Source organism: Myotis myotis, unplaced genomic scaffold, assembly GCF_014108235.1.
Source record: "Myotis myotis isolate mMyoMyo1 unplaced genomic scaffold, mMyoMyo1.p scaffold_m19_p_20, whole genome shotgun sequence".
NCBI lineage: Eukaryota > Metazoa > Chordata > Mammalia > Chiroptera > Vespertilionidae > Myotis > Myotis myotis.
Genome location: NW_023416325.1, coordinates 19,804,507 through 19,830,997, shown reverse-complemented (window position 1 = coordinate 19,830,997; position 26,491 = coordinate 19,804,507). Strand labels below are relative to the sequence as shown.

At 50.7% G+C, this 26,491-nt stretch overlaps 1 protein-coding gene across 1 annotated transcript in view; it reads left to right on the top strand.

Moving 5' to 3' along the window:
- KSR2 (kinase suppressor of ras 2) overlaps nt 1-26,491 on the top strand; it is a 269,125-nt gene that overhangs the window by 222,855 nt on the left and 19,779 nt on the right. Inside the window, exons 11-14 of the mRNA XM_036354302.1 lie at nt 574-615; nt 1,131-1,203; nt 4,061-4,109; nt 4,552-4,919. Coding sequence (XP_036210195.1) covers nt 574-615; nt 1,131-1,203; nt 4,061-4,109; nt 4,552-4,919 — 532 coding nt within the window. The remainder of the gene's footprint in view (nt 1-573; nt 616-1,130; nt 1,204-4,060; nt 4,110-4,551; nt 4,920-26,491) is intronic.

The following is a 26,491-nucleotide window of genomic DNA, read 5'->3' as shown; positions in this document are numbered from 1 at the left end:
CAAGAAACTGCAGAAGGAACCAGTCCTGGCAACTCCTTGCTTTTAGCCCTTAGGACTTATTTCAGACTTAGCCTCCAAAGACCTGTAAGACAATAAATTTCTTTTGTGTTAAGCCACAAAGTTTGTGATAATTTGTTACAGCAGCAATAAGAAGACGAATACAATGCTCCATGCAGAGAATTTGGAAAACACAGGAAACTCCTTCTTGTTGTTTTTTAAGTCACTGCAGTCACGCTACCCAAAGGGGAAAATTTAACATTTTAGATTGTGGTTCCACAGACTTTTCTCTGTGTGCGTTCTTACGTATTTGCCAAAAATGGGGTTGTGCTCCGAATGACTCTGACTTGGGGTGCTCTGTATTCAGAGAGTTTTTAACGAGAGGGTTGGCTTGGATGTTTAGTGCTCTGGTGTCTTTACACGTCTCAGTCCCTTGGAATTCAGGGTGTCTGCAGGAGTCTGGAAACCCTTAAGGGTGGGCAGAGAACCCACACGGTGGCTGTGGGAGCCCCATTGGGTACCTGAAGGGCCTGCTCTAGGGCAGCACTCACTTTGGTGATTTTGTTCTCTTGCTAGCGTCCCACTACTACCAATACAAGCAGCAGTTCATCTTCCCAGGTGAGTCCCTGTGAGCTCAGCCCCTTCTGAGTGGGATGGATGAAGGTGAATGTCGGAGCGGACAAGCTCAGTGAGGGTGGTGGTGGGATCACCTGGCCCCAGGACAATGGCTAGACGTGGAAGTGGAAAAGGAAAGTGTGGGGGGTCCCAAGGGCGCAATGGCACCAAGGAGGTCGTCTGGGAAGGTGGTCCACAGTAGAAGGACGGGCAAGAGCAGGGGAGGTCCAGAGCACATGGAAGGGGAGAGGTGGTCAAACCATGTGACCTCGTCATTCCAAAGGGAAGCAGGAGTGGGGAGGATTTGGAGATGACCAGAGGCTTGGGGGTTCTGGCAGCCCCCTAGGTAGGCAGGGAATTTCGGTCAAGATGCCATCTGGACCACTGCTGCATCTAAGCAGGTGGTCCAGGAAGGGGAGGGGACCCACGAGCTGGTGAGCAGCTACCAGCTTCCAGAAGTCAGGTGTTGGTGGGTGTGCTCCACGTCCGGGTCCTGACTATCTGATCTCTGCTGTCAGATGTGGTGCCGGTGCTGGAGACGCCGACCCGGGCGCCCCAGGTCGTCCTGCATCCAGTGACCTCCAATCCCATGTAAGTGGCACAGAGGCCTCTGCCTCCCCCCAAGCCTGCAGTCCACTCAGGACCCCTCTGCCTTCCTCTTCCTGGAATTGACGTGATGGGAGGCAGTGGGGGAGGGAGACATAGCGGGGGAGGGGGGAGGGGGGAGAGACATGGGATGAGTCAAGCAAAGAGAGGGAGAGTGTGGCAGCCCAGGCAGAGAGAGGCCCCCCACAAGTCAGCTCTGTCCTGTGTTCCTGGCCCTGCCGGTCACGTGTGATTGCTAGGGGCTGGACTTGTTTCCCCCGACCCTCCTAGGATCAGAAAGACAACGTGCAGGCCAGAGCCAGTGCTCAATGGAAGGGCTGTTCTTCTATGTCATTGTCCCCCCTTTCAAAAGTAATTTAGGTGTATACCAGGGGTCAGCAAATTACAGCTTATGGTGGACGAATCCAATGTGCCGCATGTTTTTATAAATAAAGTTTTATTGGAACACGGCCACACCCATTTGTTTGCAACACACTCTCTGGTGGCTTTCAGACTCCAACCGCCGAGTGGAGCCATTGCGACAGAGACTGTATAGCCCGCAAAGTCTAAAATATTTACCATCTGGTCCTTTATAGAACAAGTTCGCTGACCTCAGGCTTACGCCATTGTACAAACAACTAATATGTACAGAATACATTGTACAGAATAACTAATACGATGGACTATTCTGTAAATATGTGCCCATTAGATATGTGCTCTTTCTATTCATAGTTGATCTCTGTGTGATCCATGATCTACACAGTCTCTATCCTACTTTTTCATCCGAGAATGCTATAACGTCGCATTTTTCATATTATTCCAGACCCTTCGCACACGTTGTTTTTAACGGCTGTAGAATTTTGTGTCAATGTGGGATAATTTCCTTACCCATTTCCTGATTGCAGGATCTTACCTCTCCCCACACCTCACTGTTGTACACAGTACGGCAGGGCACATCTCTGTGTGGGCATCTTTAGCCTCGGGGTGGTCAGTGGCTTGGGCAGCTGAAGTGACATCGTCTTCCGCAGCTTCTTCGATGATGACCAAGGTCTGGGACTTGTTAGGCACCTAGTTTCGATTTGACTGGTTTCTCAACTCACATTTTTGCCAACTCGGTTTTTCTTCCATCTCTGCTAGCTGCTCCGTTTTTTCTGACCGTGTTACAGACTTTGTTAAAGACCCAAGTGGTGCATCTCTGAAATCAAAGGAGCCGCAGTTTGCCGGGGGATATTGTGCTGACATGTAGCCCCGGATCATTTCTCTGCGGCGCGCAAACCAATTCCACAACTTGTGCAAGACGGGCTCCAGGTTATGAACCGACAGCCAGGGAGCGCCAGCGAGAAAACAGTTAATCAGTGCCTGCGGTCTGCTTAAATGTGCAGGCGCCGATTAAGGTGGAGGGATGCGCGCTACCTCCTCACAGAGGGGAAATGATTTAACAGCGCGGCTGCTGCAGCCTCGCCTGGATGGAACAGAGAAAGGCCCGAGTCGTAGGGTATGAGGAGGGATCCCAGCGGCACTGTCCCACCTGAGCCTCCCCCAGGGCATCGGGCTCCCAGCATATTAGCTGTCATTGTGCCGTGTCACTCCACCTCCCGTCGGAATAACTATAAGTATTGGGTTAATATGATGGCAAATGCCACTTTGTGACCCCCTCCTTTCTCCTGCTAGTTCTTAGGTCTTTCAGACTCCCTCTCACCGGGAGCCCCTCCAGTGAGCAGATGGACTCTGTCGGCAGGGTCAGCAGCTTCCTGGGGTCTGAGGGTCAGGATAGGGGAGGCCCCCAGATGAGGAGGTGGGAAGGGGAATCTGCTGAGCTGGGAAATAGGAAGGGGCATGGTATCCATTGATTCTTTCCTCCCACCTGATGTAGCTCACCCTATAAACACATACACATCTCTAAATCACCCCCAGAAACTCTTCAACACACGCTGTGCCTGTATCCCATCCCCTCCCACCCCGTGTACTCCAGCATCCCCTCTTACCCTCAGTACATACCCACTGACACCAGACTCACAGGCCCGGGACAACTGCACAGAGCACATCCCATAATACCCACACAATACCTTCAATATATATACTTAGTACACACACACACACACACACACACACACACACACACACCTGCGTCCTCCAGTACAATACAGTCTTGTTTCCTCCTCTTCATTCTCATTCCACACATCTCGATTCACTGTGACCTGCACAGTCCAACTAAACACGATGGACTCCTAAATCCATCCAGGAATCCTCTCTCTTGGGAATTTCCATCTCAGTCCATTTATTCAATTACTACCTGACTTTGGGCCCTTGTTTAGCCTTTCTGCACAATATCTGCATACTCCCTGTAGTTCCTTCAGTGGTAATGTAATGTTTCTTAAAGTCAGGAGCCAGGCCAGTTTCAACTCTTTTCCTTCTAAGGGCTTAGCACTGTTCCTGGCACATAATTGTAATTGAATGAATGAACGAACAGACAAACACATGAACACTAGATCCTTTCAGGAGATACCAAATCCCAGTGAAGCTTGGAGACCTGATTAATTCTCTCTAGGGAACACCTAGGGCTCCGAGGACTCTTCCACCCACGGCATTTAGAGCAGTGTATAGGAAGCTGCTAGATTAGTGGAAACCAATGCAGTCATGAAAAATGAGCCCTGAGCAGCCCAGAAAAAGTATTGAAAACAAAGTCCTCATGTGCGGTTTTTTACGGCGAGGTTACGGGCTATTTCTGACAGCAGCACTGAAGTGAATTCGAGATGAAGGCTTGTGGTGAGGACTTCTCACTTTGGGTCTCATACCAGGATAAGGTCATTACAGGGGCCCACCTTTGCACCCGAGGGTCACATTTATTTTTCTTTCTTTAAAGCTTGGAAGGAAATCCATTACTTCAAATTGAAGTGGAGCCAACCTCAGAGGTGAGAACTGGGGATGGCGAAGCCAGCTTTCCGGGGCTTCCCGGAACTCAGCAAAGCCGAGGGCTTGGGGCAGGTCGGGGTGCGGGGTCCTGAGTGATGGCTGTTCTAACTCCGGGACAACTACCAAGTGGTGACCCCTCCCGGCACCAGCCTAATGGGCCATTATATGGTGTGCATCATGGGAAAGCTACTTGTGCAGAAGTTGGCAAGCCATTTGTATTCTTGGTAGAAAACACAGCTCAGGGCTGGATAAATCCCCAGGGGGGTTGTGCCCTAATGAATACACGGGAGGGTGGGGGGTGGTCTCAGGGACACTGGGCTTCTCAGGGTGTTAAGAATCCCGAGAGCCAGGTCCAGGCCTGCACCCGCGCAGAGCGGACCCAGCAGGACACCATGCCCCAGGCAGTGCAGGAATAGCTCTCTCTCTCCCCCTCGGCCACAGAACGAAGAGGGCCATGACGAGGCCGAGGAGTCGGAGGACGACTTCGAGGAGATGAACCTGTCCCTCCTCTCGGCCCGGAGCTTCCCGCGCAAGGCCAGCCAGACCAGCATCTTCCTGCAGGAGTGGGACATCCCCTTCGAGCAGCTGGAGATCGGCGAGCTCATCGGGAAGGGCCGCTTCGGGCAGGTGTACCACGGCCGCTGGCACGGTGAGGTGGCCATCCGGCTCATCGACATCGAGAGGGACAACGAGGAGCAGCTGAAGGCCTTCAAGCGGGAGGTGATGGCCTACAGGCAGACGCGGCACGAGAACGTGGTGCTGTTCATGGGCGCCTGCATGAGCCCGCCCCACCTGGCCATCATCACCAGGTCAGTCCCACCCGGGCTCCCCGCCCGTGGGCTTAGTCCCAAAGCTCTGCCTCCGGGAGAGTTAAGAAGGGGGGATTCGGGTTTACTCTGCCATTCACAGGGTGTGTGGTTGAAGGTTTGCCCTTCCAGAAAGCACTCTGAATGCTAAAATCCCTCGGCAGAGCACAGCGCAGGGAGTCAAGAAATCAGTTCTAGATTCCCCTGTCTTCAAGGATTTGTAAAGCCACATCTCTGAGACTCACTTTTTCCATGTGGGAATTAACTGGATCAGACTAAATCGGGGTCTGCAGACTTTTTCCAGTAGTAAATATTTTCAGCTTTGCAGCCATACAGTTGCTATAGGAACTTCTCAGCCACTGTAGTGTGAAGGCAGCCACAGACAGGACACAAATGGATGTACATGGTTGTGTACCGATAAAACTTTATTTGCAGAACCAGGCACTGGGCTGGAGGTGGCTCACGGACCTAGTTTGCTAAGCCTTGGAGTAAGATTCCGATGGCTATTACTCTGGCTTTCCTCAAAGCATCAGAGCATGTGTGCGGGCCTTTACCATCGTGGTTTGAAATGTCCAGAATCCACAGTCTGTCCTGACACAGAAGGGGTCATCAGTAGAGAACTGACATTAGGAAAATGTCAGGTGATAGGAACTTTCTTGCATTTGCTCTTTCTAACCTGGCCCAGTGACATGAACATTGAAAAAAAATAGCTTCAGTTTTAGTTGAACGGCGTGGACCAATCCTTCGGTGTGTGTTTAAATTGGCATCGGCTCCCGTGTTGCATGAGGATGGCCACAGCAGCGGTGTTGTGGGGCAGCCTGTGATACCAGAGGTGAATTAGGAGCCCCGTCTCCCAGACTCAGCTCCAGCAGGAATATCCCGAATACACAAGCCTCACATCTTGGCAGGTCCGGAGCGGGAGCTGTGGGCTCAGGGAAGAGCTGGTGTGTCTTTGATTTGTTCCCTTGTGATTAAAGCCTCCTTGAGTCCATTTGTAAGATCTGGGTGATGGGTAGAAGGAGTGTGATTGTCTGTCACCATTGATGATGCAGATGGTGGGTTGACTGGAACCCATGTGTCAAATGATGTTTGCAAAGGATTGGGGATTCGGGTATAGTCCTTCAACTCTCCTTAAACGGGGTGAAAGCGGTTGTTGTACATTCTGCACAGGACAGCCGTGGCTCTCAAATAATCAGCCCAGATAATATTCAGGAGCTGAGGGGTTCTGATTAGGTGAGTGTATCAGTAAGCTTTTGCTGAGTGACAAACTACCCCCAAACTTCATAGTTTCTCTCTATTCTGTGGATAGTTCTGCACTGAGCCAGGCTCAGTAGCTGGGCTCTTGGATGTGTCTGTGGTCAGCTGACAGGTCAGATGGGGGCTGGTCGGTATTGGATGCCCTTTGGGTTAGCAGACTGTCCACTGGGGTGCTTCGGTTCTCCTCCACGTGGCCTCTCATCCCCAACAGGGCAGCTCGGGCTCACTCCCATCGTGCTCCCAGGGCTCCAAGAACAGCAAGAGGTCAAGCCCCAATGGACAAGTGCCTTTCACATGTCTGTCTGTGTCCCATTGGCTAATGTCCACTGGCCAAAGCAAGTCACGTGGTCAAACTCCGCTTAAGGCATGGGGAAACAGACTCCGCCTCTGGATGGGAGGATTTGTAGTGTCACATTGCAAGGGTATGGATGCAGAGAACGGGACAGTCTGTGGCCATTTTACCACCTGCCAACACAAGGCCCTCAGCCCCTTTCCTCCCAGCACGTGTCTTCTTCACGAGCAGGCAGGCAGCAGCCTCTCCTTGGGCGCACAGGTCTGGTTGGAAGGTGGTCTGTTCCCCAGCACTGCCCTTCTGCCCACCACTCCCCCAAGTCTGCTCCCGACCTCTCTCACCTTCTGGCTTTCTAGTCCCTGTTTTTACTTCCCCAAACTAGAAATTTGAAATCCACTGTCTTTTCTCTTTTGCCTGGCCTTTCTAAGGACCTCCTGCCTCCACCCTCCGACTTTTTCAGGGTTATCAGTGGAACCCAAGCCTCTCGCACCCCTTTGCCAAGGGCTGGCTAATTGGAAATAGACGGCTCGGTTAGCAGCCATGCTTGAAAAATAAGTGGTCCTTATGAAAATGTGTCTCCATCCTACAAGCCAGCTGTGTTTGCGGCCTCTTCTGAGCCCCCCCCCCGAGCATCATAACTGCCTGCAAATTTCACAAATAGCACAGCCTCTTCCTGGCACCGTGATAAAGGCGCTGCAGCTTTGGGACAAATAATTGGTCTCTGAAGTGTTTTGGTATTTTGTGTGAAGAAGCCAGATGAGCCCCCAAAGAAGTGGCATTTATCCCATATTACTGGGTGATTATATATTTATCTTGGGGGGGCCTCTGTGCACCCCTCTTTCCCATTTAGCACCGTCCACTTGTTGGCCATCCAGGTTTCTTAACATTCAGTTCAAAAGCAAATATTTGAGTAATTTGATTAATCGCCTGCATTCGCACAGTTAGCTGGCAGAGGTCGGTGGTTGGATGATAGCCAACCAACTGGAACCATTTTTGGACTCTGGATTTATTTTACAGGGAACACAAGACCAGATAATTACCTGGCAGATCCTGGATAAATTCACAATGGCGTGTTCTAGCCAATTACTTAGTAATTATCATCGACGTTAACAAGTATTTCTAAGATTAGCTTCCCTGTAATGCAGTGTGTAGGGCTCTTGGGAATGAGTAATCACCAACTAGTTACCCACTGCTATACCCCAAATGCAATTAGCAGGATTGCTCAATCGTTCCACGATCGGGTCATTATGAGATAGCAAAGCTATCGACAGTCTGCACAATAACTCATTTGGAAACCTCCAAATGGAATCTGAAAGCCTGTAAAGACAGAGTTGAATGAAAGCATCTCTCATCCTTGCTGCGGAGTTTCCCAGGCCTCAGTTTCCCCATCTCTAAAAAGAGCAGGTAGAAGTGGATGTTTGCTGTGGGGTCCTTCCAACTCTAACAGAATTCTCTGGATCCCTGAGACTGGGCTGTGTTTGAGAAGCAGCCTGGGACTGCTGCCCACAGTATGGTCCACCCGATCTCCTGTGTCAGAGCCGGCAGAGGGGGGTGGTCGTTAACATGCGGATTCCTGGGTGCCCCTCAGTTTCCTAGGGCTGTGGTAACCAATTAGCATAAACCTGGCGGCTTGAAATGACACACGTTTATTCTCTTACGGTTCTGGGGGAGGACCAGAAAGAAGACGGTGGTAGCAGAACCTGAGGGCAGAGGGTAGGAGATGAGGGTAAAGAAATGGCAGGAGCCAGTTTTGTGGGGGAGGGACTCTCAAGTCTGGTGCAGGTTGGGGACTTTTAAAATAATATGCCTACAGCAGTCTCTCAACCTCAACTGCGGCACTGTGACATTTGGGCCAGATCATTTGTTTTTAGGGACCTGTCCTGGGCATTGTAGGATGCTTAGCAGCAGCCTGCCCGCCCCCCCCCTTCCCACTGGATACCAGTAGTACCGAGGCGCTAGTTGTGATAACAGAAAGTGTCTTCAGATATTGCCAAATGTCCCCTGGTGCAAAGTCACCCCACTCTAAGAACATTGCCCTAGAGTCTACTTTCATTATCTGCATGGGGCTCAGACCTCAGTACAAAACCCCCTCCATGTGATTTTGTCCTCTGAGCCCTCCTGTTGTAGGGCCTCGGAGCCTGGGGAGAGGTCTGGGCTTGATGCTGCGGGCAGCAGGCAGCCATTGGAGGGCTGTTGCAGGGGCAGACCTGGTGCTTTTGAGGGCAAACATCTCAAGAAAGGGTGCAGGCCCAGGGGGCATTTAAAAAAATTGCTACCCATGTTGCTATTACCCAAGTTACCCCAGAAAGCCCCTGTGCCTCTTCCAGCCAATTCATACGCCCCCATTCCCTCTGTTCTGAATTACAGCACGCCAGTTATTCCTGCCTGTTCTTGAACTTTATGTAAATGGAATCCTGCTGCGATTTCTTTTGTGTCTGGCTTTTTGTTACTCATCATGCTGTTGAGATTCACCTGGCGTTGTGTGCATCAGCAGTCAGTTCTGTGGCCACGTAGCAGTCCGCGGTGTGAATCCACTGCAGTTTGTTTGTCCACCCTCCGTGAATGGGCCTTCGAGGGTTTCTCACTGGTTGACCTTCAGTCCGACTTCAGTTTCTCTAACAGCCTGAAATACAGCTTCGACTTACTTTCTACTTTTTAGCCTCTTTCCTCATTTTCTACTTCAAATGTCTACTCTCTCTTCCTTCTTTTCTTTTCTTTTCTTTTCTTTTCTTTTCTTTTCTTTTCTTTTCTTTTCTCCTTCCTTCCTTCCTTCCTTCCTTCCTTCCTTCCTTCCTTCCTTCCTTCCTTCCTCCCTCCCTCCCTCCCTCCCTCTCTCCCTTCCTTCCTTCCTTTAATCCTCATCTGAGGTTAGAAAGAGGGAAAGGGAGGGAAGTGGGGGGAGAGAGAGAAACATTGATGTGAGAGAGACATATCGATTGGTTGCTTCCCCCATGTGCCCAACCAGGGCTGGGGATGGAACCTGCAACCAAGATACATGCCCTTGACTAGGGATCGAACCTGAGACCTTTCAGTCTGCGGGCCAATGCTCTAGCCACTGAGCAACCCTGCTAGGGCAAATTTCTACCCTTTCTGACATGCGGACCCTTGTAGTCACCAATTCCCTTTCCTAAGGTTAAACATCATTTAACCTTTCCTATGGGGACACACTTCTGTTTTTATCCAAAACAGCTCCAATTACAGGTTTCCAGGAATCCGCATGTTCTCACTCCCGTGCGTCTATCCCTAGAAAACAGATGATAAAAGTCAGCGAGATTCTCTTTTTTTAAATTTTTTAGGGCGTGGGGAGGGAGAAGCTGCCTCCTTCTTCCCAGAAAGGTTTATCACCACGTCCTGATGCCTCCCGTCCTTAGCTTCCGCTCTGGCCTCGCTCAGGAAAGGAAGTCACGGAGAGCTTCGGGCTCAGGAGAGACTATGGCTCCCTCAGAAGTCCCTTTACTTGAAGCTGAGCAGGCACAGCTGGTCCTCAGCGCGGAAACCATTTCCCTGGTTGAGGGGCATTTGTTTAATTCACCCTTATCTGCATTTATCAATGCAGAGCTCCTCCAAATGAGCCTAAAAAACAACAGATTCTACCAGCCTTCAGCACGTGCTTGGCTTCACAGGCCAGGCTCAGGGATGGTCGCGTTTTATCGCTGTGCCCACTTTACAGGTGGGAAAACCTGAGGTCAGAGAGTAAAAGGAGACCCTGCCTAGGTCGTAGAGCAAATAACTGGCAGAACCTGGACTTGAGCAAATGTACATGTGAATATGCATCGAGTACGTGCCTTCTTTGTCATGGCGACCCGGCCCTGGTCAAGGGAACGGGCTCCACCCGTGAGCAATAGCTTATCGCGGGATTTTCCTACCTGTGACCAGATCAGAATTACCTGGGCACTTGGTAACAAGAGAAGGCCGGGCCCATCTCCTGCGCACAAGCCGAGGACTTCCCCATGTTCTCGGAAGAAATTTTAAAATGTTTCACTTGGCGAATGTCACCAGCCCCTTTGCCGGTGCCTGAGTGTGAAAGCAATTTCCCTGCTACGCGGGGTTGACTATGTTGCCCCCGTGCGTGCGACACCCGCCCCCCACCTGTCTCCCAGGGACCCGGTAGTGATGAAGTCCCATTGGGCCTCCTTTGCACAGCATTTAAATCTGGTAAATACCAGGAGCTCTTTAATAGATTATGGATTTCCAACTCCACATCAGTCCTATTTTTCAGGCTTTCAAATAGAATAGCATCGAGCTGCTCTATTTACAGACAGACAAATGGAGGCCCCGCCTTCGGCTAAGACAGTAACTGGTTGCCCCATTGAGATCTCGACTCGCTTTTTCTGTAACTCTGTACTTCTGGGCTTTGTGATTATTTCCCCTTCAGGCCTGTTTGATTGTCCTAAATATAACGTACAAGAGTTGGGGGGTCCGAGCGCATGAAAATCGCGTCCCTCGTCATCTAGTAGAATCGGCTTCCTTTTATGTTCAAAGAGCTGAGTTGCTTTCTCTTTATAAAGCGCAGCTGAAAGGTTTTTTGTCTGTGGCTGCCTTTAATTGTGCCGGAATGTAAAGCGTCCGGGACTTTTGTGAAGGAAGCGCTATAAATGGGCTGCATCATTATCATTATTATTATTAGCATCATCTCATGTACATTGCCTATGCCTGTTGGTGAATGGTCACATGACTGGCAGAGGACTCGCACGGGTGAGGAAGACTTTGCCACTGGCCACCCCTTTCCTCCACTCTCAGAGACTCCGAATTAGCATGTGGGACATCTGTTACCACTTAAAAAAAATAACTGAACAACACAAGTGATAACTCATTTGTTACTGAAAACGCAGATCAGCAAAAAGGAGAAAGTGAAATTCTCCCGTAATGTTTCCAGCCAGAGAGAATCACATTCATATTTTGGTGTGTATCCTTCCAGGAAGTTTTCTTAATATACAGCAGGCCCTCAGATAACTGTTTCATTCTAGGTTGTTTCATTAAAGCGTTGATGAGGTGCCCTAGGAACTCAACTCTTGTCTATGTCAGTTAACCTATAGGAAAAGTGGTTTTGTCGTTACCTTAAAGTTGCAGAACCTGTGGACAACATTAAGTGGGGGCATATTGTATGTGCAAACTCAGTTTGTATGCATCAGGTTGATGGTAGCTGCTGTAATAAATAAGCCTAAAAACATTAAGTGGCCTAACCCAATAGAAGCCCATTTCTGGCTCACATAATAGTCCAGGATGGGTGTTTCTGGATTGTATGTGGCTTTTCTTCATGCGTGGAGGGATCCAAGACCACGCCCATATTTTGGAGTCACCTGAGGGCTCCAGTTCTCTGCTTCTAAGGGGAAGAGCATGGAAAGACGTGTGGGAGGTTTCTATGAGCCATGCTTAAAAGTGGTGGACATCATTCCATGCCTGTCTTCTGGGCTGGCATGGTACCTTGACCACACTGGAGGCTGAGAAATCGCTCACTGTATTCCTGGGAGGAAAACGATGCGGGTTTTGGTGAAGAGCCCGCAGCTCTGTGACATACAAACATTGAGGGATAGATCTTCTGTGCTGCTGAGGACAGACCCATCCAGCAGCCCCATTTTGTGACTCGCTGCTTCACTGAACACTGTAGGTATGAACACTCCCTTTTTAAAAATGTGGGTCCTTTGCACATTTCTTCACTCCTGTTTGCCTCAGTTTCCTCATCTGTAAATGGGGTACATTGCTCTCTCTTGCAAGGTAGCGATAAGAATTGAAGAGCTTGTATAGAAAGGCTATAGCTTAATACCTCCTGGAACTGGAAGCACTCAGTACTTTGTATCTCCTCGCTGCTGGAGTAATAGTGATAATATTCTAACAATAATGATCATGGCAGCAGCAATTAGAAGCAGTGTGTTTCCTCTCGGGTGCCTTTGGCACTACAGATAGAATTTATTAGAATATCGGATGATAGAGGGGATGGCTGTGGTTTGACTGCTCTGATTTATGTCCCAGTGCCTGGCTTGTATCTTGGCCAAATTACTTAACCTCTTTAAACTTCAAGTCACCCAGGAGGAGGTGTTGAGTAAGGAGCTGGATATGCTGGTCTCCAGCTCAGATGGAAGGTTGGGGCTGGAAATAGCCCTCGCATGAGTCATTGGCAGAGAAGTGGCGACTCAAGCTGTGGGCTTCAGTGGAAGCTGGGGTTTAACCAGGGAAGACGGAGGGGTCACCCGAGGACCCAGGACGGAGCCTAGAGCACCAGCACTGAGGGCCCTGGTGGGGAAGGGTCACCCCGCACAGGGGCCTGAGAAGAAGCAGGCGGTAGAGGCAACCAGAAGAGAGGGACTGAGGAAGCAAACCCCCAGTGGCTCCTGCTGCCCCAGCCCCTCTCCTCCCCTCCTCTCCCCGTGTTTATTTTCATTGGGGCACCTCTCACCAGAGGTGACAGTTCTTTTGTTCCTCGATTTGTTTGTTTGCTTCTTGTCTCTCTTCCCTCCTTCCCCTCCCCCACTCAGAACATAAGCTTCAGGAAAGCCGGACCTCAGCTATGGACTCACCTCTATATCCCAGCCCCTCAAATATTAGGCTGAATACATGAATAGTGGTTGAATACATAAATACCCGTTTCCAAAACGACATTCACACGCATTATCCCACCCCACGCCTCTAGGCAAAGGCTTGTAGCAGCCCACAGTGAGTGGCGCTGGTTACCTAGACTCCCTGAGAAGTGAGTGGCACCCAGTGAAACGGAGTCCAAGCGGGTGGAGGGTGGCTGGCTGGGATGTGGGAGAGTGAACGGCGATGAAAACAGAAACAGTGTCCAGTATAAGATGTAAATGATAACAGTGGTAGCAATAAAGAGGCCGTGTGGTTTGGGGGTATCTGCCCCAGTGTTCATCGTGTGTGTGGCCTCGGTGTGATGGCCTCCACCCCCAGGGAGCTCACAGAGGGACCAGGCACTGGGTGATTGGCAAACGGAGTCATAATCTCTCCAACAGGGTCATAGGGGGCGGTGGGGACCAGAACCCGCTCCTTATTCAAATTGGCCCGATGGGCATGACGGTGTTGGCATCCCTAATAAAAGCAACGGCATATGCAAAGGGCTGGAGGTGGGGGGATCAGGACTTGGGGCTGTGGGGCAGTCGAGAGCTGGTACAGAGGACCCACACAGGAACAGCGAGAGCTGAGAAGCTGGACCCCGTGCGGACGTGCTAAGGCAGTGGTTCTCAACCTTCCTAACACCGCGACCCTGTAATACAGCTCCTCATGTTGTGGTGACCCCCAACCATAAAATTATTTTCGTTGCTACTTCATAACTGTAATTTTGCTACTGTTATGAATCGTAATGTAAATATCTGATATGCAGGATGTATTTTCATTGTTACACATTGAACATAATTAAAGCATAGTGATGAATCACAAAAACAATATGTAATTATATATGTGTCTTCCGATGGTCTTAGGTGACCCTTGTGAAAGGGTCGTTGGACCCCCAAAGGGGTCACGACCCACAGGTTGAGAACCGCTGTGCTAAGGGACCCAAACTTTTCTCCTGGAGGCAGTGGGGGAGCCGCCAGCGATTTCACCAGAGGAGGGACCCAGTCTGGTTTGCATGTTAGAAAGCCCACATTGGGGCGACCCCTTTTCTCAGGAGAGCTTGCAGCGAGCGGGGTGCTGCTGTATGTCCCTCCTCCAGGAATGGCCTGGGCAGTTGGAGTTGGTCCTAATGGGACATCATTGGGAGCCCCGCAGGTCCGAACACCCAGCTTCTAAGAGACATTTGGCATCTCACCCAAGCGGGGAGCGGCAGCGAGCTGGCCGTGCATTGGAAGGGAAGACATTTCCAACAGCTTTCGCTGTTTAGCCAGCGGCCCTGTCCTGTTAGAAGGCCAGTGTGGGCCACACCAGGTCCCTCACGGGTCCCGGCACCGGAGAGCCGGCTGCCTCAGCGTCACTGGCCGGTGGGCACACAGAGACTCCCGGGCATTGGGTGACTTGCGGAGAGAGGCCACGGTGTCGCTGAAGCCGGTCCCTGCAAGCCGAGTAGCCCGTGTGGAACTCCTGGGGCTCCTCATGTTGAATTGTAGCAGCCTCTGAAGTGGGAGCCAGTCAGCTCCGTGTCTGGACAAGGAAACCAAACGACAAAGCACATGCCAAAGGGTGCGGGTTTGAACCCAAGACCCATCCAGACCAGCGTCCGAACCAAACCATCCTCTTCTTCTCTTTCCCGTTCAGCAGTACCTAAGTCAGTGATGGCGAACCTTTTGAGCTCGGCGTGTCAGCATTTTGAAAAACCCTAACTTAACTCTGGTGCCACATCACATATAGAAATTTTTTGATATTTGCAACCATAGTAAAACAAAGACTTATATGTTTGATATTTATTTTATATATTTAAATGCCATCTAACAAAGAAAAATGAACCAAAAAATGAGCTCGCGTGTCACCTTTGACACGCGTGTCATAGGTTTGCCATCACTGACCTAAGTCATCGCCTTGTTATGCCTTAGAACCCTCCACGGCTGGTCGCCTCCCCGCGGGAGGACACAGGCTGGCTACCTCCCAGTCAGTCTCATTGTCCAAACCTCAAACGTGCTTGTTGAGTTGGCAGCAGGTGCCAGTTGAACCCTAGGCATTTGACCCTTTCCCTTGCTGTCCTCGGACTCCAGGGTCCCAGAGTGGGCGGGTAGGGAGGGGGAGAGCGTGGGATCAGCATGTATTCGCTGCTCTGGGAACTTGCTAGTTTTGGGGTTCGGGGTGATGCATTCCCAGCCTGATTCCAGCTGCCTGGGCACTGCTCAACTTCTGCGGGTCCCAGCTGATGGTGTTTAAGGTAATGAAGCCCATACATCACATAATAAATAGATATTGACTCTTTGTCATAGAGTCTATCAGGATTGATTGGTCACTGGGAATACTGCTTTCTTCGATCAATGGGGAGCGGGGGCGATTAATAAATCTTGATAATGACTGGCAACAAGAAAATCAATAGGTGTGTTGCTGTGTGCATTGGGAGCATATATCTTTGAATGTGAAATAAGAGTTTGTTTTGGAAGCAGAGGGGAGCAAGAGAGGCAGGAAAGACGGACAGAGACTATCACTCTCCTTCCACCCACGCTGTAGGTGCTCATCGGTTTTTGATGAGCTGCGGAAATCCAGGGAGGGGTCTGGTTTTAAGAGAGCCTGTATTTAGTGTTTGCCTGTTCTGTTCTCTGGATGTCTGAGCACCCAGAAATCCCCTCTGCCCATGGGTTGCGTTGTCTGGCCTTCCGGGGAGAAGGAAAGAGAGGAGGGGAGGATTGGATAGGATGGTGGGGGGGGGGGGGAGGGGAGGGCAGGGGAGGCCTGGCTGCTGAGGTGCTGGCCACCTTCACTGAGAAAGAGATTGGAAACTGCATCAGATTCAGGAAGTAAAACTGAGTTTGGTTGGCATTTTGAGTGTGAGGGGTGCCACCGAGTCTTTCAAGGGCTGTGTTAAGTAGGCATTTAGATACATCCTAGTTCAGAGACGGGGTCTAGAACCAGGGGCCATCTGTGCCGTGAGCTCCTAGGAGCCATAGGCATGCAGCTGCCTGGGAAGTGCTGCTCCAGCCTGCCCATCCTCAGATCCCGGAGGGCTGTGCACACACAGTGCCGAGTCCCACCCCCACCCCCAAAGTCTCTGATTCCCTGGCTCCCGGCTGGGGGCCTGAGAAGCTGCATTCTCCACACATTCCCCGGTGATGCTGCTGCAGGCGTGGGAAGCCCACGAAGAGAACCAGTGGCCCTGGAGCAAAAAATCAAAGTGAGAAGAGGACAGAGTGCTCCTGCAGGGAAGACTGATGAGAAGGGGCCTGAGAGACGGTTGTCATGGAAGCCCGGGCAGGCAGTGTTGCAGCAAAGGGGCTTCAGAAGCTGGTGCAGAAAGGACAGACGAGACACAAGTGGAAGAGGGTCCCTCGGAGCTTGCAGCCCTCACAGTGGTTTGCACCTATTCGCAGGCTCCCTCCTTACCTGCCCAGTAACGTTGGTCAGCCCCACCTGTGCTCCCAGGGGCTACCTGAGCATTTCCATGTTCGGGCTAAGGTCCGGGTGGGACTGGAACTATCCACCCTTCCAACCAGAAGGATGATGCTAGTGACAGTCATCGGAGGGGTCTGAGGCACAGCTGGAAGATCCATTCCCAGCAACAGTTCCCAGCAGGAAGCGCTGAAACTCATCAGAATGGCGGCGTGGAGTCGCTGAGGCTGGCAATGAATCTGCTCCCGGGAGCTGTTCTCTCTGGGCACTGCGCAGTATTGTTTTCAGAACCAGCGATTGATGTCCATTCGTCACTGTCCTGTAACAATAAGGAAGGGCAGTCGGCTGCTTGGTTCATCGCTTCTAATATGAAAGCGGGCTTTGTTATGGAATGGCACTCTGGATGTGGGTTACGGGGAACATATCTGCTGAGCATTTACTACGCGCTGATTTCTGTGCTAAGGGCTTTATAGATTTTGCTTCATTGAATTGCTGTCCCCGTTTATAGAGGAGCCTGGGACTTAGGGAGATGAGGTGGCTCATCAAAGACATACAGCTGGTGTGAGCTGTACTGTGTCGTCTTAGAGTTGGGACTGCAACTGAGGGGACCCGCAATGAGCCCCCCGCTTCCTGAGGCTCAGGCCCTGCAGTGGTCTCTGCGGCAGTGACTGTCCTCATCCCGGGAATGACTGGAGCAGCAGGGCCCCCTCTCCCCGGCCCTCTTGTCATCTCACTTTGGCAGGAACAAGCCTTGTGGTTGATACGGTGCTCTTGCTTTTCATCAAAAGATTCCTCTTCAAAAGAGGATTCAGAGGATTCGCTTTCCTCCAGGTGCTCAAAAGACCCGAAGGAGTGCCAGGTGGAGAGTCGATCAGAGATCTTCAAAGGCAAGGAAGGCTCACAGCCGCTGCAGACTTGCCCAGCTGAGGCCCGTCCCTGGGGGCGGCCGTTAGCACAGTCCTTCGGGACTGTGAGGCGCAGAAAAGGATTCCCAGCGGGCTTGCTTGGAGGAGTTTGTAGACCATCAGGGACTGTCTGAGCATCTCAGTCACCTGCATTGATCCTCTCCAAGCAAGAAGGGCTGCCTTTGACAGTTTCTCAAGACTCGTTTCAGCCCAGTGTGTCATTATTCTCTCCTGCTAATCAACCCGCAGGAACCCCGCTCTCTCTGGCCTCTCCTTCCTGCCTGCTTTCAGTCTTGATGCTGGCACATCCCTGGGGCTTATTTTATCACCAGCTACAGAGTCAGAGATGAAAAACGGGCTCTGTTTACACAGCTTCCAGAGGGATGGGCCTCCACCCGGCGCTGAATACAGCGGGGAAAAGCAGGAAGGGAGGGAGGAGCCATGAGTTCAATCTCTTCTGCTGTGTGGTCTTAGATAAGCCTTCAACCTGTCTAGCTCGCAGTTTTCTTGTTTGTGAAATGATTATAACATACTTGATCTTTAGCTGGCTCGTTTACCTCCTTGCCTGGGGTTGGGTGACCTAAGCTAAACCTTTAGGAGTAGGTGATCACTCATCCAGCCACCCAGCCATACTTTCATCCATCCCTCCAACTTCTCATCATTTCATTCACCCATCTCCCTTCACAGACCCATATACCCACCCAGCTCTCTACCCACCCATTCTTCTCCACCTACCAATCCTCCACGCATCCTTTTATCCCAGTGGTTCTCAACCTTGGCTGCACATTAGAATCACCTGGCAATCTTTTTAAAATCCTGATTTCTGGGCCTCATTCTTCAGAAATTCTGTTTCTTTGTTATGGGGTGGGGCCACAATATTAGTAACAAAGAAATAGAATTTCTGGAGGATGAGGCCCAGAAATCAGGATTTTAAAAAGATTCCCAGGTGATTCTAATGCGCAGCCAAGGTTGAGAACCACTGTTCTATCCATTCATATGTCCACTCTCCCATCCACCCATCCACCCCCCTCTGTTCTTCCCATCATCCATCTATTCAACATCTCCTACTCAACACTCCTCCATCCATTCATCAGTTCATCCTCCAGTCCTTCAGTCCATCCCTTCATGTACCCATCCACCCACTCATGAGTATCTGGCCATTTAGCTGTTCTGGGAATGGTAGCTGAGAGCCTGCTCTCTCTCAGGTACTGCCAGTTGCTGGGAATGAGTACTTTGGGCTTCTCTTCTGGGACATAGTGGAGGCAGACAGCGGGTCATAATTAAAGCCGACTCCTAGAAGCAAGGCAAGGCCGGAGGGTCGAGTGGTCGGCATCGTCTGGTATCACTGGTGAGAGTCCACAGCTACAGAAGCATCCTCAGATGGGAGCTTCAGCAGGCTGCACACCTGTGGAAATGAGCTGTGGGTCACATGCCCAGAAATGAAAAGAGACAGACGACCCAAATGAAAACCCAGGCAACAAGGCTAAAAGAATCCGAATCATCTTGGCTTTCATGTCTCCTTGCCTTGGTTCTGATTTGTATGGCCCTCTGTGCTGCTGAGCGTGGTAACAAAAGGAGGAGAGGGTGCTCAGAGGGTGATCTTGGGTGGTGGGGGCGGGGGGCGCAATCTAGTAGGCTCTGAGGTAGCTCAGCACACTGTGGAGAGGTTGGCAGTGGGGTGGGGGCCGCAGACCAAAAGGCAGCGCTGTTCACTGCCTAGTTTACACCCCATTAAGTCCCAACTCATAATAATTTATTAGCAGCAGGCTAGGGTGTACGCACTCATTATTTATAGGGAAAGTGTTTGCTAAGCAAATCATAGTTTAGGCAAGATCAGGGGCTGTGTTTAACCCACTCAAGAAAACCAACCAGTGTCAGAGCCTCAGCACATTCACCCCAGGCAGATGGGGCGGTGGCGGGTGACAGGCGGACACCCTCCAGCCTTCATGGTTCCTGCCGGGCAGCCAGAAACCTTCCCTTTATCTTAAAATGGGTTCTCTCTAAGAAACAGGCCACCCCTCCTGCCCTATTCCCTCCCGCTGAATTGGACAATTGGCTCTATGTTGCCATTTCATTATCACAATAAAAGCCAACCCTAGTAAGCACACTTTTTGAGGTCAGGTGTCAAAACCAGGTCCCTTGAACTCCCTCCCTCATGTGAGAAGAATGGCCCTGGCTTTCTGTAAATGTCCTGAAGATCTCTGGTCCTTTTGTTTGAGGAAGGCCCCTGGGACTTGGAGTTGGGAGACCTGGTTTCCATCCTGGTGCTGGATGGCCTCAGGAATGCCTCTGGGCTCTGTGGGCCTCAGCTTCCTCATCTGTAGAATGGGCACACTGATCCTTATGCCACAGAATCGTTTCAAATAGTAGATTAAACCAGAAGGTGTTTTGTAAACAAACAAAAATATCAAAACAAATATGAGGGAGCGGATGTTTTTTAGATGGATTTCAATAAAAATGAATTTTTCCCCCTTTATTGAGTTAGAATGAGTGGTTGCAGCTTTCCCAGTAGTTTTGTACCTTGGCTTACTATTCAGATTACCTGGAGGGGTTTTTAATCATGAGTGATGCCTGGACTCCACCCGTCACCCCGAAAAGACCTGGATTCAGTTGATCTGGGGTGGGGCTGGATGCCACTTTGTTTAATCTCTCCAGGTAATTCTGTCAGGAAACCAGGATTAGGGACTGCTGAATAGTTCCCAAAATGATCCACGTCAAACCTCTTTCTCCTCTCAGAATCAAAGAGATGGTGAGCCCTGGCTGGGTAGTTCAGCTGGTTAGAGCATTGTTCCCATACATCAAGGTTGCAGGTTCGAGTCCCTCAAGGCACATTCAAGAATCAACTAATGAATGCATAGATAAGTGGAACAACAAATCAATGTTTCCTTCTCTCTCTCTCTCTCTCTCTCTCTCTCTCTCTCTCTCCTCTAAAATCAATAAATAAAAGGTAAAATCTTAAAAAGCACATGGTGACAAGGGCCCCAGTATCTTACAGACTCAGGCGCAGCCCCGCCTCTAGGACTTCCGGCAGCTTTAGTCATTCTCTGCAAGGGGAGACCATGTCTTCATTATCAGGATTATTGAGGAGAGAAATTGTGGTAACAAAGGTAGGGTATATTTCTTTGATGCCTAAGATAAAGCTTGGACCCAACCATTGGTAGCTAACATCACCGTTGTGACCTGTTAGGTATCTTGGGTGCAAGTGGGTATTGAGGTTTCCTGGGACAAAATTAAGTTTCCAAAGAAAAGCGGATGCTGAAGCCGTGATGATAAGAACAGTTCTTACTGGAAGAGTGGGAGTCATCCTCCTGATGATAGTTAGCACAGGGGGGACAAAAGCAGATGCACAGTTGTTTGTATGGAAAATGATACAATAATTAATAATAATAATATAAGAATAAACTCTGTGTTTCATGTACTCACAACTGTAAACCTATGTTTGCCCCCCCTTACTAGGTACCAGGGCCCCTGCAAAAACCGTTATTTGAATGGTTTTAGTCATCTTTATGGGGGTGGTGTGGGTGGTAGTGATTCATTGGAGAAGCCACAAAGTTCATTGCCCTGCTGTGTGGCGAGCAGGCTGGAGGGAGGGAAGCTGAGAAACCGAAGACCACTAAGAGGCGTTGGGGTTCACCAGAAACAAGAGCCCCCACCTTCCTGCCAGCAGTGCGTGGTCTTCCTTGAACCCCCAATGACCCGGTGCCATTGGGATGATGTCTGCCTGAGCCCCTGGCTGATGCTTTCCCTTTGCCTTTCGGCATCTCTGCTGGAAACCCTTCCCCCCAGGTGGTAGCTCTGGGCGCTCCTCCGTGCCCCTCCTCACACGTGTGGCCTGATGGGATGTGGGTGCACAGACATCCGCCACCTTCATTGGACCGCAAGCTCCAGGAGGTCCCAGGCTGCCTAGTTGAACTGCGTGACCCCTGGAGCCTCGCACACAGCCTGGGACCCAGGAGGCAGTCACCCACCTGTCGTATGAATTCATGCCTGTGGTGGTTATTTAAAGGGAGAAAGGAAATGCGCGTGCTATCACTGTTGTGGTCCCCAGAATGAGGAGCTGCATTTTCTGTAGCTCCCCGGGGGCCACTTTGGATGGATTAGTCCATTTTCAGGTGAAAAGCTGAGGCTCAGAAAGATAAAGCAGCCTGTGGTGGTGGAGGCAGGATTCACATCTCAGCATTTCTTGGACTCCTCACGAGGATAGAATGAGCCCCCTTACTTTGCAGATAAGGAAAGGGAGGCACAGAGTCGTTAAATAATGTGCCTGGGTTATTCAGCTAGGAAGTGCCCAAGCCTGTGGGGGGTTTTTTAAAAAAATGTTTTTATTGACTTCTGAGAGGAAGAACGATGGAAACATCAATAATGAGAGAGAATGATTGGCTGCCTCCTGCATGCCCCGCACTGGGGTTTGAGCCCTCAACCTGGGCATGTGCCCTGATGGGGAATTGAACCGTGACGGCCTGGTTCATAGGTTGATGCTCAACCACTAAGCCACGCCGGTCAGGCCTGAGCCTGTGTTTTACTGTGGAGCCCCTGATCGCTCTCCTTGCTCTCTATCCAGCTTCTACCCTTGCAGGGAAAAATCCAAGGTCTTTTTCTCCACTTTTCTCCTAAAAGCCTCTGGACCCAGCTCCCTTTTCCCATCTCCTGTGTGGTTTCTGAAGCCGTACTGGGAGGCAACATACAGGCTTGCAGGCAACCCAGGGCTGTTTGGGCACCAAGAAGATGGTGATTCTGAATCTCTGAAGCGAACAGACCCTCCTGCCCATGGACTTGGACTGAACAGGGATAGAAATCGCAACCTGAAATTGACAACTGCAAAAAAGTACATCCATGTTTGCCCAGTGGGAAAAGAGGTGAACCTGGCCGGGGAGAGAAATGTCACTTTCAGGCTGCCAGCAAGTGTGCTAACATAGAACATGGAGAGCCAATGAAATCCATCACCTGCGTCTGCTGGGCTGCCTAGGTGGAATTATTTATGAAATTGCCTCTGAGAACCTTGACATTTCGCTTCTAATTTTAACAGAGATGATGTTTCCTTGGCCCGATACGGTGGCGTGTGTATCAACTTGGAAGGTTTGTTCCAGGCCCTAGATGCTCAAGACCTGTGTCCATAATCGAAAATTTCAAAAATGGCCTTGTTAATAATTCATTTTCTCTCCCACTCAGCCAGCACAGACAGGAGCGCCGCCATCATTGCACCACATGGAGAGGGTCGTCTGAAGGGGGGTGTGCGAAGGGTGTGACGGGAACTCGGAGTGAAGCGAGATGGGCTATTTCCTGAAGAAGAAGACATTTTGGGAGAAACGGGGAGTGGAGAAAGAGCGCTCCTGATGGAGGGGGCGGAGGGAAGGAGGTAGGAGAAAGGAGATGCCGCATTTGGAAAAGCACCAGTGGTTCAGTTGGCTTGGAAGAAATGGTGCTAACTGGGAGTGTATGGGGCACCAAAGGGAGAAGCCCTTGACCCTCAGAGATGAGCACTCGTAATAATAGGGGTGGGTAGTGACTGAGTCCTCCTGTGTGCCAGGCACTGTAATGAGCATGTTACCAAAGTTCACAGCCACCCTGAGGTGAATATAATTGTCCCCCTTTTGCAGACCCGGCTCTGTCTTTTGCTTATAACAAAATACCCTGGCCCGGTGGCCTATAAACAGCAGCCATTTATTTCTCAGAGTTCTGGAGGCTGGGAAGTCCAAGACCAAGGTGTGGACAGATTCAGTGTCTGGTGAGAACCCCCTTCGCCATCCGTAGACGCTGTCTTGTCAGTGTCACCTCACACGATGGAAGAGGCAAGGGAGCTCCCTGGTGTCCCTCTCATAAGGGCACTAATCCCATCACAACCCAGTTCCACTCCACCCTCACGACCTCAGTGCCATCATATTGGGATTAGGTTTCAACGTAGGAATTTTGGGGGGACACACACATTCCATCTCCTGTAGGCTCCAAGGAGTTTGGTTACTTGTCCGGGGTTCCCTGAGTATGAGCAGCTCAGGTTGAGCAAGCAGCTGGGGTGCTCGGTGAGAAACACACACGCACACACACGCACACACACAAACACACACACACACATACACACACGCGCACACACAAACACACACACAGAGGCCTGGGGTCCTGCCTTGGCCAGAGGGGCAGCCACGTGCTGGCTCCAGCGTTTGGGTTAAACCCTGAAGCTCCCTTTCCTCATGTACAATGAGGCCGCCTGTACCCGCCCACAGTGCAGTTGAAATGATGTGTCCGCTTCCACCCTGGCGGAGCGGACAGTGTAGGAACTGGCATGAGGTCGGGCCTCTGGCTCTGAGCTGTGTAGAAGGAATGGTCTGGCTGGTCCTAACTTCTTTTCTATACATCCCAGCCCCAGGCCTGGGCACCCCCTCCCACCAATGTTCCAGCCTAAGATCTCTACATCCTTGCCCTCGAAGCTTTGAAGGTAGAAGCTAGAGTGCCTGTGGGATTTAAGGAGGCCTGTGAGGGCAAGATTTATCAGAAAAACATGAAGAGGGAATTCTCTTGGTGCCCGGGAGTTAAGAGCTTAGGGGAAAGAAAGAACCCCAAATGAACTCAAGTGACGATTTTCGTTCATCTTTGAGAAATCTTCACATACTTGCATGTTGTTCCTGCATCTTCTAAATTGGATTTGGGGAATGACGGGACTTTGAATTGAAACAGATTACCAAAGTAAGGCTTGGCGACTAACAGAAATATTCGTAATAGGATTACATCGCGTTTTCATCTTTCCCATGAAGATGCAACATTGACACGTGACAACCTTTCGAGGCACAAAATCTGTGTTTTTAACCTCTCTGGACATTCATTTTCTGTTTTTAAATGATTGAGAGGTGAGGTCAATCCCTGGGGTGACCCGCTTTCTATCTGCAAGGAGCAGGAGAAAGCTATTAACAAAAACACAAAATTGAATCTCCTGTCCACCTCTGGTTCTTTAAAACCACTGTGCTGCCCAGTTAACGTACAAATGGAGGTGCCTGTGGGCATTCGGGACCGGGCTGGCTTCAGTGCCGAGGAAAACAGCTGCCGTCTCAGAGGTTTCGGTTTCCCTGGCGATGCTCCCCGTAAAAGTTTGACCCCAGCAGGAATATCTGATTTTTGTTTATTTTGCTCTTGTCCCTTTTTCTGTCCATTCTCTTCTTATGACCTCAATGATTTCGTACTTTGAGGTCCACCAATTAGCCGTAACAGCCAATATTTATCTAGCACTTTCTATGCTGTAGGCACTAACCCTATTACCTGTTCTATTAGTCAGGATGGGATAGGCTTATGCCGCAGTGACGGACAATGCTACAATCCCTGTGGCTCACTCAGAGCTGCTTTCTTACATGAAGTTTGCCATAGGCGGGGCAGTGTCTTCCACGCAGTTACTCAGGGACCCAGGATTTCCCGATCTCCTGGCCCTGTCTTATCATCACGTGGCCTCCATGGTCACAGAGGCACACAACGAGTGAGACGAAGATTCGCAAAGGGCTTCTCAGCCCCCAACAGGAAGTGACAGGTCACTTTCATTGGCCACCACCTGTCAAGTGGTGCTGCATAACTAGAGACGGGGAAGTGAAGTACCCCATGGGCCTGGGAGGGGGCGCTGTGGAGCAGAATTTGTCCATGCAAGCCTTTCTAATTTAATTCCCCACACCTGTGAGGTAGGCCCTGCTTGGTCCACCTGCTTTTGTTTTGAGCAACTTGCCCAAAGGCAAGAGGGCCAGGGCTGCTCTGGACCCCAGCGCTGTGCTCCCCAGGAGCCCCGTTTCCTCAGCGCTTTTTCTGCTTCTGCTTCTGCTTCTGAAAGGAACCATTCCTCCCAGCACGTTCCTCTGTCGCTAGACTTTCTCCATTCCTCGGGGGGTGATGACATGCTAGTTCAAGTTCCTTTCCCTCCCAGGGTCTCTCCCCTCCTGCCCTTCCCCTCCTCACCTGCCATCTCCATTCATTCTCTTGGGCCCCTGGTCACCCGGGCGGAAAGGACACGGCCATTTGGGGTTACAAGCATCACCAATCTGCCCCTTCCCCTCTTAGCCACGCGGTTACTTTAAAAACTCCATCGTAAACTGTCTTCCTCAATGAGGATTGGACTTTCCCAGGGAGAGGGTTGCTGTCAGGCTTTCGGGCAGCACTAGTCACTTGCCCTCTGCCCAGAACATGCTGAACCCTGTGCCAAAGACGAGCAGAAACTACCTCCCCCCTCAGAGTCGCAGCCAGAGAAGCTCCAAGCAAGTCAGCTGCCTGGAGTATGGATTCAGCTCAGACTGTACGTTTTCATCTCAGTCTGTCGCCAGTTCAATATTTTCCAAACTGTCTGTAGCATAAACACGTGTGTCTGGTTTCATTTCAGTCTGATTCAGAGGTGTTTTTTTCCTCGCTTTTTTCTCATTTTACAAAAGTAACACGTGTTTATGGGAGAAAAATTAGAAAAGAGAGATAAGCAGCAAGAAAAAATAAAACGTGAAAAGCTCCTAATCCCACTACCAGGAAATAGTTCTGCTAACACCCTCAGAGTCAATCCTCTGTGGGTTTTTAATGCATATAAATTAGGTGGTATGTATATATTTTTTAAAGACAGAATATTCAGTCTACTGTTAAGCTTTTTCTTTTTAAATGTGGTTGTGGTCAGAGAACCAGAATTGATATGTTTCGGTACCCAGCCCTGGGGGCAGGGCCAGTGGTCTGCTTGGCGTTGTGATGCCACGTGGTGCCTCAAGCAGGGAAGCATCTGGAGGCTTCCTCGCCACCATCATCTGGCTGGTCTCGTGGCCAGTTCCGTGCGCTAAGCCAATCGGCGAGACGGGCCTTGTCATAAGCACTGCCCTTCCAGCTCAGTGGACAGTGGGGGGAAGGAAGGTGGCGGGAGTCATTCATTCCTGCACTCCTCCATTCACTCATCCCGGGAACATTTCCCGAGCACCCCCGGGCGTGGCCAGCTGTGTGCTGCCCGCTGGACTGGCAGACTCTCTCAGATGACCGAGCCTCTTCAGCCTGCCCTGCTTCTCTGGGGGACAGCTGGGCATTCCCACACAGAAGCAGCAAACGGACAATGAGGCCCGCGTGGACCATGGGCTGGCCCCGAATTTGGAGGGTGGAAGGAAAAGCCTAGAATTGGAGGGAGGGGTCCTCAGCGAAGCTCCATGGACAAACGGGTTTGTGGAGGTCCGGCCATC